The following is a 14,275-nucleotide window of genomic DNA, read 5'->3' on the forward strand; positions in this document are numbered from 1 at the left end:
TGGGGTGAAGTGGATATCTGTGAAAAAGAGCTTTATAGCTCATCGGATTCCTCCAGTCTAAATGAAGATTCTGATTCTGAAGTGTGGGTTCTCCTGGTATCTTCCAAACATATTTTCCATCATGAACTCTATGGTAATTTCCATTCAATTTGGAGAGGCTGTGAAAACATTGCATGTTCTTGGTAATTAAGGTATTTGTGAAGCACTAAATGTAGCTCCTCAAAGAGCATGCAACAGTCAAAGAGATCCGAGCATAGGTTTGATATCAAGCCAATGTCAGCAGGTATCTGCTATAACCTCTACTCGGTTTATTCAGAATAATATGTGTACTTTGTTGTGAGGTACTGTATGTCTTCACGAGCCCTGGAGAGACACAGGTTTTTAATGATGCGACCTGCTAGTTGCACACGATTTAGCCGTAGCGCTTTCGCCGGTTGTTGCAGAGTTTCACGGTTCAAATCTATTGGCGGCCTTGGTGAACAATGCGGGTGTAACGACTGTAAAAACAAGTGCCGTCTGCTTTACAGTGGACGTTAGAGGTCTCGTGACATCATTCGCAAGAGTAGGCCATTGCTGTGTCACTGGTAAATTTTCTAAAAATTGTCCAAATTTTGTTTTACTCAATCGGAATATACGTTTCAATCATCGCCCAATCCTACGAAAGCTTGGCAGGACCCTCCTGAAAACGAGTCATGAGACTCTGTGAGGCTTTCCTGGGTAAACGAGCATCATAATAATAAGAAATAATAATAATTACAATCCGAGCAAGGTAATTCAGAATTTGATATTGAGTGTGTGCTTGTGGGTATATGTGTGGTTGTGCATGCATGTTTTTGACGTGCATTTGTGTGTATGGATGCCACTGGTTCACACAATGGCGGTGCCAAAATAAAACAAACATTTTATCACGGTTTGTAGCACGAGTGAGGTGACAATTTCGTTGTCTGCTATGCGTTGTCATAATATAAATTTAAAAAACCGTGCCTATATTACGACATTTGGTTAATTAACTTTTCGTGAATTCAGTACTTTTAATACATATATATTAAATAGTAAATTAAGTATCGTAAATATTTACTTAACTGCTCACTGAAATGGCTTACTTTCCAGGCTAGTTTTGTACCCTCAAGCTATGATTATTACACTCAGGCGAGAAGCGAGAAATAATCTCAGTGTCGTACCAATAATCGTTGTGGGCTATTTGTTTCTCAAGGTAGCGTCGATCATTGGAATGGTCTGCCAACCGTTGCTACAAATGCAGGATCCATTGTGTCATTGATAGTGTACCTGAGCTGCGTTAGGGATTCGGGAGAATGTTACTTGATGCACGTAGTCGATGTCTTTTTAACAGTCTGCGGATAGTTTATACTTTGTGGACAATCGAAAGGGCTGTAGGCAAGATTTTAAATTATATATATATAAAATATATTATTCCAAAGGGTAAAAACATGTTCAATTATAAATGTGTCCGCTACTGAGAGTGGTGGTGCCATAGCTCTCTAAACATAGTGCTCTGCTCCCAGCAGTCCGTGTTTTATTCCTGGCCGTGATGTTCAGGGGGCAATTGGAATCTGAACCCGGAGCAGATTCCAGTCCTCACGACCTCCCGTGATGCACATTGCCAGCCTTACCAACCCTTTCCCTCTCATTCAAAGAAGCCACTACATTTTGCACGCTCCTGATAGTTGGCAATCTCAGCTTCGCTGATTATATGTGTACCAATACGTACACGTACACGTCCTGTTTGTGTGTGCCTGTCTGCATGTGCACGTGCCGATATGTTATCCACAGTAAAACAATAATACACGTACACATCTGAATACACGTACAAATTAAAGTGTTTTTTTCCTTGCAATGCAATCTCATTAGCTCTCACCCAAAGAAAAAAAATCACAGTAAAAGTCATACAAAACACACGTGATCTTATAAACTTAAGCTTAAGATCTGGCCCAACAATACAAAAAGCCTTTCGAGCCAAATTATCTATTCCACTGTCTACCTTCCACATGCCCTTAGGCCTCTTTCCAACACCACGGTGGCTATGTTTCTAGCAGCTTTAGCGCAGAGCCAGTGACCCCAAGTGCCTCTCTCTTGTAAATATTGCCATGGCGGTGGCATGAATCCCTGCGTCACAGCTCTCTTACAGCAGCACAGCTCCGAAGCGCCAGATTTTATGGCCGAAAGGCGAACCGAGAGTTCGGCACAAAAAAAAAACAATCTCTGCACCGCTCGTTGGACTGCTCGATCCAAGAGCAAAGTGCCCTCTAGTGGATTAGCGTGAACACGTTACCTTGCATCATTGGCTCTCGGCTCGAGAAGCCCAGCTACCCAAGGAAACAATACGCGGAAAGATCACGTGCGTATGCATGTTGAACTTCTTTCGCACCATGCATTGCCAACCGTGCTAATCGGTTGGCTAGAGACAAATCGACGTCTCTAGTTAACGTGGTGTTATTAAGGCATTTGTTTCGTGCGTCGTATTGCTGGGTTTTGTCACCGTAATGTGGCACCGATATCCCCATGCAATGTGCTATTGCACGGTATCCAGCCTGGAGCAACCTTGAAAATGATTTTTGTTGAGGGGGGGGGGGAGATTTGCGAGGGTGAGGGGGGATTTGATGGGTTGATGGTTACTACCTTGCAGAGATTTTTATTTTATCAGTATCACCATCCCTATTTCAGGATTTTCAATAACTCTGCAGTTAGTCAATGAAAGACAATTTGCTGAATTAGTAGAATTAATCAAAAATAATATCTCCTTTGTCTGTAATCCCACTCAAGACCGGGACAAATATTTAAATATATACCTTTGACTATATTAATGTATACATAATGAACAAAATGAGAAAAGGAGAATCAAACTAAATATTTGCGTAAGTGGAGTAATTTTTCCAAACCCTAACTGGGAAAATAGTGAGAATCACTTCCCTGTGAAACAGCCCTGCATATTTTGATTTAAAGCTTTCGTGACTGCAGGGATTCATATTCTTGGTTCTTTCGGTAAAGTCACGTAGAAGGGAAACAATAAAATAATGTAAATATAAAACAATTATATTGTTATAAAACTATTTTATTTTAATGTTTCCCTTCTACGTGACTTTACCGAAAGAGCCAAGAATATGAAGCCCTGCATATATCTTGGGTCAGCATTTGTAAAAAAAAAACAGTCGTGCGTTCCAGTGTTATGAGGTTCAAGCAGCGTTTTAATTGTTCCCCATGACCACCCAGAGATCCTGGGTGCATCTGTTGAGAAGTGCATCACGGTGGTCCATCCAGAGACCGATAGATGAAATTCCAGTGTGGCTCATGCGCCTGCTCAGACGTTACTCTGAGAAGACGGGCCGTTACACCCTCCACTGCCCATTCCTTCCCTGAGAGACAGACGTATGGATGGGTGAGCCTTGCCTCGCTGTGGCTGTTGGCAACTCGCTTTCCATTTTACACGTCCGACCAGGAAGCTCAGTGGTTGCGCGGGCAGCTCGCAATCCTTGGTTGGGGATTGATTCAGTCCACCATGCTCTCTGGCGTCGATGAAATTGTTACCACTTTGGAGGGAAGTCAACTATGGATAGACTCAAGGCCGTAGCCATGGAGTCAACATTGGGGGGGACCAACTCTTCCAGGGTGTCTGGGGGTCTCAACCCAGAGAAATATCTAAATTTTAAAACTTATTTCCTGCCTAAAATATTTTAAAAATTCACTAACACATGGGATGGACTTTATTTTTTATTTTTTTACAATAATGTCTAATAGTGTATTGTATTACATTGCTCTGTTTTTACTTTTTTTTACCATTTCTTGTTTCATTGTATGTAATGGCAGAGATTAAGGATTAATAAAGTACAACCATAACCACAATCATATAAACATAAATCTACATGAAGGCCAGATATTGTGGCCAAGGCTTAGCAAATTGTTGTTTTTATTTACATAGCATAGCAATTTTTTTTAGCAATATATTGGGGGGGACATTTTGAGAATATTTGAATATTGGGGGGGGGGGGGTGGTGTGTGTCCCAATATATATTATAATTACGGCCTTGGATAGACTCACTCCTGACAATCAAATTTAGAATTTTCACCACTGGCTCAGGGCTCTTAACATGATGAGCATTGCCTCATGCTCATTTGAGCAAGACATCACTTAGGCTTTGTTTTAATTGAAAGCCAGTTTTGTGATTAATTATTACGTTGCTCATACATTTCTGGCCAATAATTTCCAGTCCTTTAGGGCAACTGATTATGTAAACGAATAATACAAGTAATTGTGACAGGGTGGTGCAGTGGTAATACTCGTGCCTAACAACAAGTAGAACCTGGGTTTAATTCTTGACTCAGGCATGCTTCTGTGTGGAGTTTGTATGATCTCCCCTGATCCGCATGGGTTTTCTCTGGATTCTCCTGTTTCCTCCCATAGCTAAAGAGCTATGTTCTGGTCAAAACATCCCAATGCTGAAAATGTACCTGATAATTACTCAATTAATATTACACACAGCAGCAACATCATGGCATTGAACACAGAAACTTAGCAATATCCTCCTGAAGAATAATCTTGAGACTCAGTGAGGTATTTTAATAACAATAATAATATCTGAATTAGTCATTGTGGACAGCTATTACTTTTGAAAACAAAAAATGAAGCTAGCTTGCTCATTCACAGTAACCTGCTATTGCAGGTGCTCTTGCAAGGTATTTAATATAATTCAAGTTACATTTAATGCTTTGGTATAGCCCCACAACACATTGCAGTGAGTTGCAGCATTGAAATAAATGTATTAACTAAACAACGTACCACTCACCAGGCTATTTAGATATCTGATGCTATGGGCAGCTTAGGTATTTACCTATACGAATTGTTCAATGTAACATGATCCAACTAAATATTGCTCATGAGATCTCTCTCTTATCCGTGACCATATTATCCACGAGTCCTATTATCCAGAGGCACAGTGTGGTCTGTGAGAAAGCCCATTTTCAACGGCCCTATTCCTCCAATGTTACACCGTCATCTGCAAGAAAGTCATGGACTTGATTGTGGAAACAGCTTCCATTAAACTAAAAAAAAAAAAAATCCCTCTTGTTATCCGTGGTAAAATGTTGCAAATTTTTACCACGGATAATAAGAACCATGATATTGGCCCTCCACATTACAGGGGATGAGAGGAGCATTCCTGTATATATGGTAAATTCGAGGGTTGGTTGTGTGGTTAGAGGAACTTTTTACACGATCAAGTGGGTCGATGCAATGGTACGGATCTCATTGTACTGAAAGCACATCGGTTGTCCTATGGGGTGACTCTCCCCATGCCAGATCGGCTTATCCCAAAGTCCAAACGTCGTTTGGTTCCCCGCAGAGTAGCACCTATTGTATCAACCCCCAGAGTGATGAATGGCTGAGTCGACCCCCCCCGACCCGGATTTCAACTTGCAGCCTTGCAAGCTGTGTGCTCTGCTGACCACAGTGCCACCTGGCTGTACGTACCGCACACGACCCTTTGAATTAATTTCGCTCGAAAGCTCAACACGTGCCTGGTTGCACAATGCAATACACTAGCGCCATCATTTTGCCGCGAGGGTGACACCGTTGAACACCCGTGACACCTCCCTTACCAATGGGAATGTTTTTGTCACGATGATTTTGGCTACATGAAGTGTGTGAGCGCCCGTGAGGCTGTTCCCTGCGGCTGTGTGTGATTGACTTAGAGAATCGCAATGGCCCTTATGGGCATTGTGCTCTTTAACTCGTTTTATGTGACCGTTTATACCGCTTTTGGAAGCTTTGTAGCCGCAACCCCATATATTTGTAGCAACGGCGATTAATGAAAAACAAAGGCTGTGCATTATTTATACGAGCACACACACAGCGGGTGTGATCTCAAACTCATTGTAGTTTATAGTGTTCATGACAGTAACCCCTAACATTAATGTACATTAATGTCATCTACATTCATATCATCTACAGCGGTGGAGGTGGGGGGGGGGGTCTATACTTTTACCAAGTTAAGCACCCCACCTCCACCCCAGAATGTTTTGAATTAAGCGTCAAGCCTGCAGACGACGGGGGCATACCGTCAGCAGTCAGTTTTGCGGCTGAAAAGGCATTACGGCCCTGTTTAGACGAAAGGGCGAGGTCATCTCTCAGCCCTTTCCTCTCAAACGCGTTCCTCTCACGCGGCCCGGACGCACTTCCTGCCGCAGGCAGAAAGTTTTCCTTCTGCCACCTCCGATTGTGATTGCATGATTCCACTGCACTGAAATCAGTTTCTGTACGAGACGGTACACGTTGATGGATCGGTGTTAAGTTGCCGTTGCTTTCTCACATGTTGTCTCATTCTTGCAATGATTGCAAGTGCTTCTGGAACGGCACCTCCGATTTCCCTTCCCCCCGCACCTCCGATTAGCACGGTTGGCTACGTACGGCGTGAAATAGGTCCGACACGCATACAATGTTTTGAGCATCCTTGGTAGTAATTAACAAACAAAAAACTCAACACATTTGACAATAACACTGCCTTGAACGTAAACATATTTACAGTAATAGGCTACTTTTCGGGCAATGGAACTTCTCTTTACTGTTATGAAGAAACACCGTTGCCTGCACCGTCACCGATTATTGTGTTTCCTTTTAAGGCAGTGTTACTGACGGATCGGATGTGTTGAGTTTTTGTTCGTTGTGCTTGTGCACCACTGCCAACGCAGCATCAACCAAACAACGTGGTGATGTACCAGTAGCGTGACGAGCGTGGGAGCAGATGGAATCCCTTGACCCTCCCATCCCCCCCGCCAAAGCTACGAGTTGAGGCCCCTTTGACAAGCACCATGAGGTGCTGGTTGTCAAAGGGGCCCCAACTCGTAGCCACCATGGGGGGTGGAGGGGGGGGGTACCCCCTGCCCCCACGCTAGTTACGTTACTGGTGCATACCAAATCTGTTTTAAAACATATCTCCTTTTAAATTTTTATTTAAAGCTTTCGTGACTGCAGGGATTCATGTTCTTGGTTCATTCGGTAAAGTCACGTAGAAGGGAAACAATAAAAAAATACATAAAACAAAATTCTCACGACGTTTCGACCGCAACACAATCATGATGATGATTGCTTGTGTTGCAGTCGAAACGTCGTGAGAATTTTATTGTTTTATATATATTTTTTTATTGTTGCCCTTCTACGTGGCTTTACCGAAAGAACGAAGAAGATGTCAAGTATATTATAATACTACGTACGGTGAAATGTGTTTGCGCACAAATGCTGACTCTCTCTGCAGGATCGCCGAGCTCTGTGTTTGGCTCCGTGTTATATTACATCGACCACCATTTTCACGTTGCCCCGAGCATTCATCCTCGGGGGGCCGGGGAACGCTTTCAGACTCCCTGCGGAGGGCAAATCGAAATCCACGACCACCAATAAAAGTGAAGCATCTCCAGTCAGCCGCGAGTCGTTCAGTGCAGTTTTTTTTCATTATTATCAGCACCAGCACATCATGGGTATATAAACAGTATTCGCGCTTCCAAGCTGAAAATACCCCCTGCTAAAAAAAAATCGAATACTCTGTAATGCACATGCCATTCCAAGAAGAGCTTGCAATCCAACGTATGTATGCATGTGTAACATATCTTGAGTGATCTTTTCCCGAAGTTTGCCACGCAAATCCGCGTGAACTGAGGGGAAGTTTACGTAACTGGCCAATGAATGGAAAAGTTGCACGGTGTTTCTTGAACATCATCCTTCAAGGTGTGCCTGGTTGGTTTTTTTTTACAGTGTACAGCGTGTGGATGCGTCCTCCATTTTTCCAAGCAAGGCCTGTCATTGTCCACACATACTGTTCTTGTATCTCATTCCTCGTGTGATTTTCCCTCCTATGGACCATTTCCACCCTCTCCCTGCCTTCCACATCCATCCTTCCACAGAGCTTGCTTCCTCACTCTGCCCAGACCCAAGTCAAGCAATGATGCCATTTTCAAAATGGAGGAGTCCAGGTAACGTTTAAGTGAACCAGCAGGGATTGTGAAGGGCCATCAGCTGAACATTAGACAAATACTCCATAATGTCTATATTTACCCTTTTGTACAGTAAAGTCATGATATATGATATATTAATGAGAACTTAGGGTTCTTCATTAAAATTTAATTCCTCCTTGTAAATGCGTATTACCTGCACATGATTCATTGCAACATACAGATGGCTATTTATATTGCCTATATCGCATTAATCAATTATCTATGCATTTAATAAGGGATAATACATTATCAATTGGTTTTGAGCTGGTGAAATTAAATATTCTGAAAGGTAAGCAGCTTTAGCCTGACTTGAACAGAGCACTGTGGTTAAGCATCACCATCTTTTCACTCCAATGGCCACATCTGTCATTGGGAATATGAAGCCCCTATCGGGTATCACCTTTGCCCCATACTTAACCACCCTCTTTGACCTTGAGTCCCATGATGCTCCTGTTTACATAGTTCCTGTCAGCTTCATGCGTGCGCGCGTGTGTTTGACTTGTGTCCCGTGTGTGTGTGTGTGCGCGTGTGTCTTCCATGGTGGATCTTCTTGTTGTGCTCACATTCGCCCTGTAAGAACGGGGAAGGGGAGGCCGAGGCCAAATAGTCTTTTCCCAAAGGGATACGTATTCCATTCTCCAATCAGGTAATTCTGGACATCAACAACCATTGGCATTTGGACTGCCACTTGTTCCTATATTTAATGAAACTCATCACTTGTCAGTCAAAAATGCACGTGGCTTCCTCAAGCCTCAGCTAACCCTGCCACGACCGCCCAACCGAATGTTGGGGGGGGGGCAACTTCCCTGCCACGTGAAGGTAATTGATGACCCACGTGAGTTTGTGGAGTCAGCGTGTCACACAATCATTCATTGTGAGACACGACGTTATATATATTCAGCAGGGGTCTAATAACCCACCCCTCATACTGGCCAAATAATTGTATGAACTTTGGGGGTCATAATTTGATTCAGTATTTCTGTTATGCTATTAATGTCGCAGCCTCTAGGTGGCCAGAGGGGATTCAAATGAGCCCATTAAAACACAAGCGAACAAAAACACGTTACATTTTGCGCGTGCGATTCAAAGCACCGTTTCACGAACTAGAAAATGTGGATCTTGATGTGCCGAATAAGCATCCTGCAGTTTAACGCTTCACAGCAGATCACATGGGAACCAAACAGCAAAGTAGCAAGCGACAAGACGACTTTCATTAAAATGGGAACGGGTGGCAGTCCCAGGTAGAGTGCTCATTCACTCGGCACAGTGGCGCTATTCAGCGATGCATGGCTTTGGGGAAGATTTAGCACAATTGCTGCAGCGTGCAGATGTCACTCTTTGATTTTTTTGCGGGGAGGGGGGGGGCGCGCAGGGGGTGGGGGGGGGGGTCTCGTGCTACTTATAAATATTGCAGACGAATGCAGTATAATATTGCTACTAAAAGCATGAACTCCTAATTGACTGACCTAATTGATGATGGCCGTATACAAATACCGCGTTTGGCTTTCACGATGAGCCAACTGCAGTTACGCAGTTTGTTGCCACTGTTTAATGTAATTTATTTTAAAACCCCATTTGCTGACGGGCTCCTGCCCAAACAGCTTGTCAATAAAATGAACTGACAAGATAAAACGCAACGAATATTGCTGCATTCTCTGCACTGGAAGTAAGATGTACCCTAAGCTTACGCCTGGTGTCAGTACAAACACATGCAAATCTTGGTTACTTATCCACAGCTGGCGGATTATGAGACGCACTCCGAACTTTGGCTTTAAAATACAGAAGGGGGTGAAGTATGTCTTATAATCTGGAGAGTAGAGTAATGCATCTGAATTGCTACTACCATATGGAGGGTCATGTAAGACTCTTATTATTCATATTGATGAGACAATTGATGTGATTTTAAAATGAAAATGTCTTATTGCATGGCTGGGAGATACACCTGTGGGAGCTCTGGAGAGATGTGTGCGTGAATTTAAAACAATGCTACTCTCGAACAAAATCAGGTAAAAAAATAAATGTGTCACATATATAATACAATGTTTATCTATTGAATGCTGATCACTCAACTGAAACCTAATTGTGCTACTAATGTTGAGCGTGTCAATTTGCATTTCAACAAACACGTGTACTGTAAATAAAATTGATAGTTGTCAAAGTAAGGTGTTTTGATAGAGTTGCACACAGATCGTTGAAGGTGTATGCAGTGAGCCTGACTTTAACGCCTGCGAGTTTTATTTCAATAGGGTTGCACACACAGATCGTTGAAGGTGTATTCAGTGAATAAACAACACTTTTGAGAGTGAGTAATTGAGGGCTTATAAGTTTAGTAACAAAAATTGCGAACATTGCAGCGGTATAATTCTCTTTTACAGGTCCTTACCACTAGGTGGAGAATGTGCACACACATTTTCATAATAGAGTCGGTTTGCGTTTATGAACGATTACTCATTACATTTTCCAGAGATAATTTGTGGGCCCAATAATTGATCGTGTTCGTTGTTATTTGATAGTTATAACGGTACATCTTGGCGATTAACTTCAAAATACGTTCACGTTTACCGAAGTTGTAATTTTAAAATAAAAAATGTTGCGTTTAGCAATGTGTTTAGGAGCTAGATGTGGTCTGCTAGCCGCGAGAGGGCTTCATGAGAGGTGTTTGTGTAGTTTATTTCTCCTCATGTATTGAAGGAGCACAGACTACAGTGGTTTACTTTGAGGTCACGTCAAATAATTGCCATCGATAGTAACCCCGAGGGCTATATATGGGCTTTAACAAGTATGCGTTTTTTTGCTAAATGGGAAATCACAGAGGGCCTAACCTGTATATTCGAAAATATTGTCCGGGGCAAATATGTTGCAGTGTACAGTATATAGAATATAAGGTAACTAACCATATTAGGGGCACAGTTGCATTGCCAGCATCAGAGCCTACATCCCTAAATTCCTTAAACATAAATAATAGCCTTTGTATGTTTACCAAGCCACCTTTACCTAAAGCAATATTTGCTTTTATGGTTGACAATATTTGAAAGAGATACTTGTATTTTTTTAAATGAACAAATAATACTGGATTCAGTGTTTCCAACAAAATGCTTGTAGATAACTTAAAACATATGTTATTCATGGCCAATACAATTAGCAAAATGCATTACTGGCTTAGACTACATGGTCGTTTTTATATCATGCTAATAGATTGCAGAATGCAATACTGAAAGGATTCCATCACCCACGTGATTTTGCCTACAGGGCGTTCTTTTAAATTATCCGATAAATCTGATTCAACTTTTTAAAAAGGCATTCCAGCAAAAAAGGACAATAGTTTTACATAAGGGTTTATTGTGTCTTCTGCTTCTTGTTGAGTTGCTTTTGAAGGCAAGCAAGCATTGCACAACACATGCATGCGCAAATTGTCAGACGGTGCTGTTATTCCGGAGATGGGGAATCGCGTGGAATTCTTGTGGTTATTCCAGTCACAATAGAGGCACTAAGAACGGCAAGCTCCAACCATGTTCGTCCAGTGCTCGCTGAGCTGCATTGGCTTCTGGTTGCCGAACAAATACGTGATAAAGGTCGCACTCATTCCACACAAAGTGCTTGCCACGAATGAACCACAATACTTTGCTGATCTCGTCAAGGACCATAAACCATCACATGAACTCTGGTCATCATCGCTTGCCATCGAACAAACACGGTCACCGCATCGCACACTTTAAGATGCGCTTATACTGCCGTCTGGAACATTCTTCTTTCCAATATTAGGAAGTCCCTGGAGCTATGCAGTTTTAAATCCAGATTGGAAACTAATTTCTTTAGAACTGCTTTTTGTGTTTAGTTTGTTGTCCTTCCCCCCACACCTCCGATTAGCACGGGTGGCTACTTACGGTACGAAAAAATTTCAACGTACATTGGTGTATTAGCAAATTATCATACGCTGCTGCTATTCCGGAGATGGGGAATCGCGCGGTAATTCCAGTGACACCACGCGCATTTAGAACATCGCTGCCCCCATGCTTCCTGCAATCCCAGTTGAGCATCGACTTTGAGGCTGGCAACAACATCCCCGGCCTTCCAACCGTCACCGTCCGATCTCCTGATCCTCTTATATCCTTCCTTCCTTTCCTCCTGTTTCCTTACTCTCATCCACATCTCATTATTTTTCCACGTGATGACGGGTCTCTCCAGGAGGTGTCAGTCGCTGGAGCGGGCTGGCAGCGTCAGTGTATGTCGCTTGAGGACCAGCGCTCCCAAGCCCCAAAGGTAACGGTGTAATGCTGCCACCCCCCCCACCGCCCGCCCGCCCGCCACTGCGCTCACTGCTACTGCCGCTGACGTTGCTTTGAACCCCTCCTTCAACCACCGACCACATCGATCCATCTTGACTGCCCCTTCTTTCCTTCGGCTGCCTCCGCACTTGTTTTGCTTTGCTGTCAAGTTGGTAAAAAAAAAAAAATGTTAACCGCGTACGTGCCCCCTTTTTGAATGAACGTGCAGGTAGTTCCAATCAATTTTGTTTTCTACTCAAATGTCGTAGTAAGTGACGCTGCAAACATCACATCACGTCCACTATTTTCCCATCAAAAGCGGCGCCACGTCGCATTGCGTGGCATGTGAATTAACCGGAAGAAATCTAAACATTTTCTTAAACGTATTAAAATCAACGTGAAACTCATTCCCCGTGTATGCAAGCAGTATGCATCACACGTGTGCATCTACTGCAAAGCACGAATTAGGTCGGCATAAATTGGTGTGGCCTGTGGAGTGTTTAATGTACATGATAGTTGTTAGATGGAGGACGCTTTTTGGAACCACCTGCCTCATTGCAGGGATTCATGATTGTTTTTTTTGCCAGAGTACAGCGTGTTTTGTGCTGCAAGTTGCATTGCATTGATATGCGTTTCCATGAGGAGCAGCAATGCAAAGTATATTTAAGGAAGTAAAATTAATCCCATCTCACCACCACCACCACCCTCACTCTTCTGTAAAACTCTGGGTGTTGTGTTGATTTGCTCTGAGCCAGTTGTAACAGAAAAACAATCTATAAAAAATAACTAAAAAACGCAGTGTTCCTGCAGGTATAAACAAGATCATTTGCACAGTTCTGTAAATTCCAAGCATGATGCCAATTATTTGCCTCACAAAGTCATGTTTATGGCTCAACATTCTTTCTAAAGCCTGCTTTCATTAATTAATGTGCACATTCCCCAGCAAGATATAGCCATTCTGGCCAATGTGCAAAAATGGAAATGCAGCATATATGCCTGTACACAACATGTAACATGTGTACGTGTATACATTTGTTTGCAAGGAATATAATACAATTTCCAGTTTGAAAGAAAAGTACAAACTTGCTTCTTCTAAACAGTTTTATTTTAGAATAAGTTTCCCCTTTTTTCTGGCAACAAAACAGGTGTTAAGATGTTAAAACACCAAACTGAAACCTTTTACAAGGAATCATGTCTGCATTAACCACAATACTTGTGGTCAGAATGCAAACAAAAAAACATACTCTGATAATATATTGGCATTGTCTTTGAAACTGATTGGTCCACACCAGAGACAGCTTTCTTTGGAGCCTCGTCTCAAATGGTGTGAGACCAGAGGATGCCAAAAGGCGCCTTTCAGTTTGGTGTTATAACATCTTAACACCTGTTTTGTTGCCAGAAAAAAGGGGAAAACCTATTACCATATTCTGGTACTGGCAAAGGAGGTCCCAGGAGATTTTTTTTTTATTAACTGGTTACCTGGTAGAAAAAGGGATACGAAGGGTCATTGTTAAGGCCATTCAAAGTAATTATAAATCACCTTCAGTCAGGCCTCTAGTATACAAACTAAAACTTAAGATCTGTTTCCATTTAAGGCTGCAAGAAGGCAGTGGGAGAGTTTGATTCCGGTCCACGGTTCACGTCAGCGATGAGTGACATCTTCTGAACCAGGCCTGATCCACTTCTCCGTCCCCCCCCCCTCTCTCTCCAACATCACCAACCCGCATTGTCTGGGTATGGTCAAACAACCCGTATGACTGGGGGAGGACTTCATTCAACATTGGACCGACAAGGAGCTGTACATGGATATATTGTTGCTGTTTTTCGTACAGGCTGTGTCTTTACAATAAAAAAGTGCACCCAAGTAACTTTGTTTTTCAACGTACTCGGGTGGACCTTTAAAAGACGCACCCTGCATGTGCAGTCGAATGCCATTTTGCCGTTCCAATCTTCAAGTGCCTATGATGGTGACCGAGCTATCAATACGCTGAGAGAAACCTTCCCCGCCTGAGTGG

The 14,275-nt window shown here is 42.7% G+C and overlaps 1 protein-coding gene across 20 annotated transcripts in view; it reads left to right on the forward strand.

Moving 5' to 3' along the window:
• LOC116945264 (regulating synaptic membrane exocytosis protein 2-like) overlaps positions 1–14,275 on the forward strand; it is a 264,074-nt gene that overhangs the window by 183,271 nt on the left and 66,528 nt on the right. For 14 of the 20 annotated variants that reach the window (XM_076069014.1, XM_076069015.1, XM_032959632.2 and 11 more), the window contains 3 exons: positions 7,906–7,974; positions 8,573–8,641; positions 12,181–12,255. The exons of 3 other annotated variants lie outside the window; for them this stretch is intronic. In XM_076069014.1, coding sequence (XP_075925129.1) covers positions 7,906–7,974; positions 8,573–8,641; positions 12,181–12,255 — 213 coding nt within the window. The remainder of the gene's footprint in view (positions 1–7,905; positions 7,975–8,572; positions 8,642–12,180; positions 12,256–14,275) is intronic. 3 more of the 20 variants (XM_076069012.1, XM_076069013.1, XM_032959633.2) reach the window with 1 other exon arrangement.

The sequence above is a fragment of the Petromyzon marinus genome, chromosome 23 (genome assembly GCF_048934315.1).
Source record: "Petromyzon marinus isolate PM22_M1 ecotype Great Lakes invasive population chromosome 23, UKy_Petmar_22M1.pri1.0, whole genome shotgun sequence".
Lineage (NCBI taxonomy): Eukaryota > Metazoa > Chordata > Hyperoartia > Petromyzontiformes > Petromyzontidae > Petromyzon > Petromyzon marinus.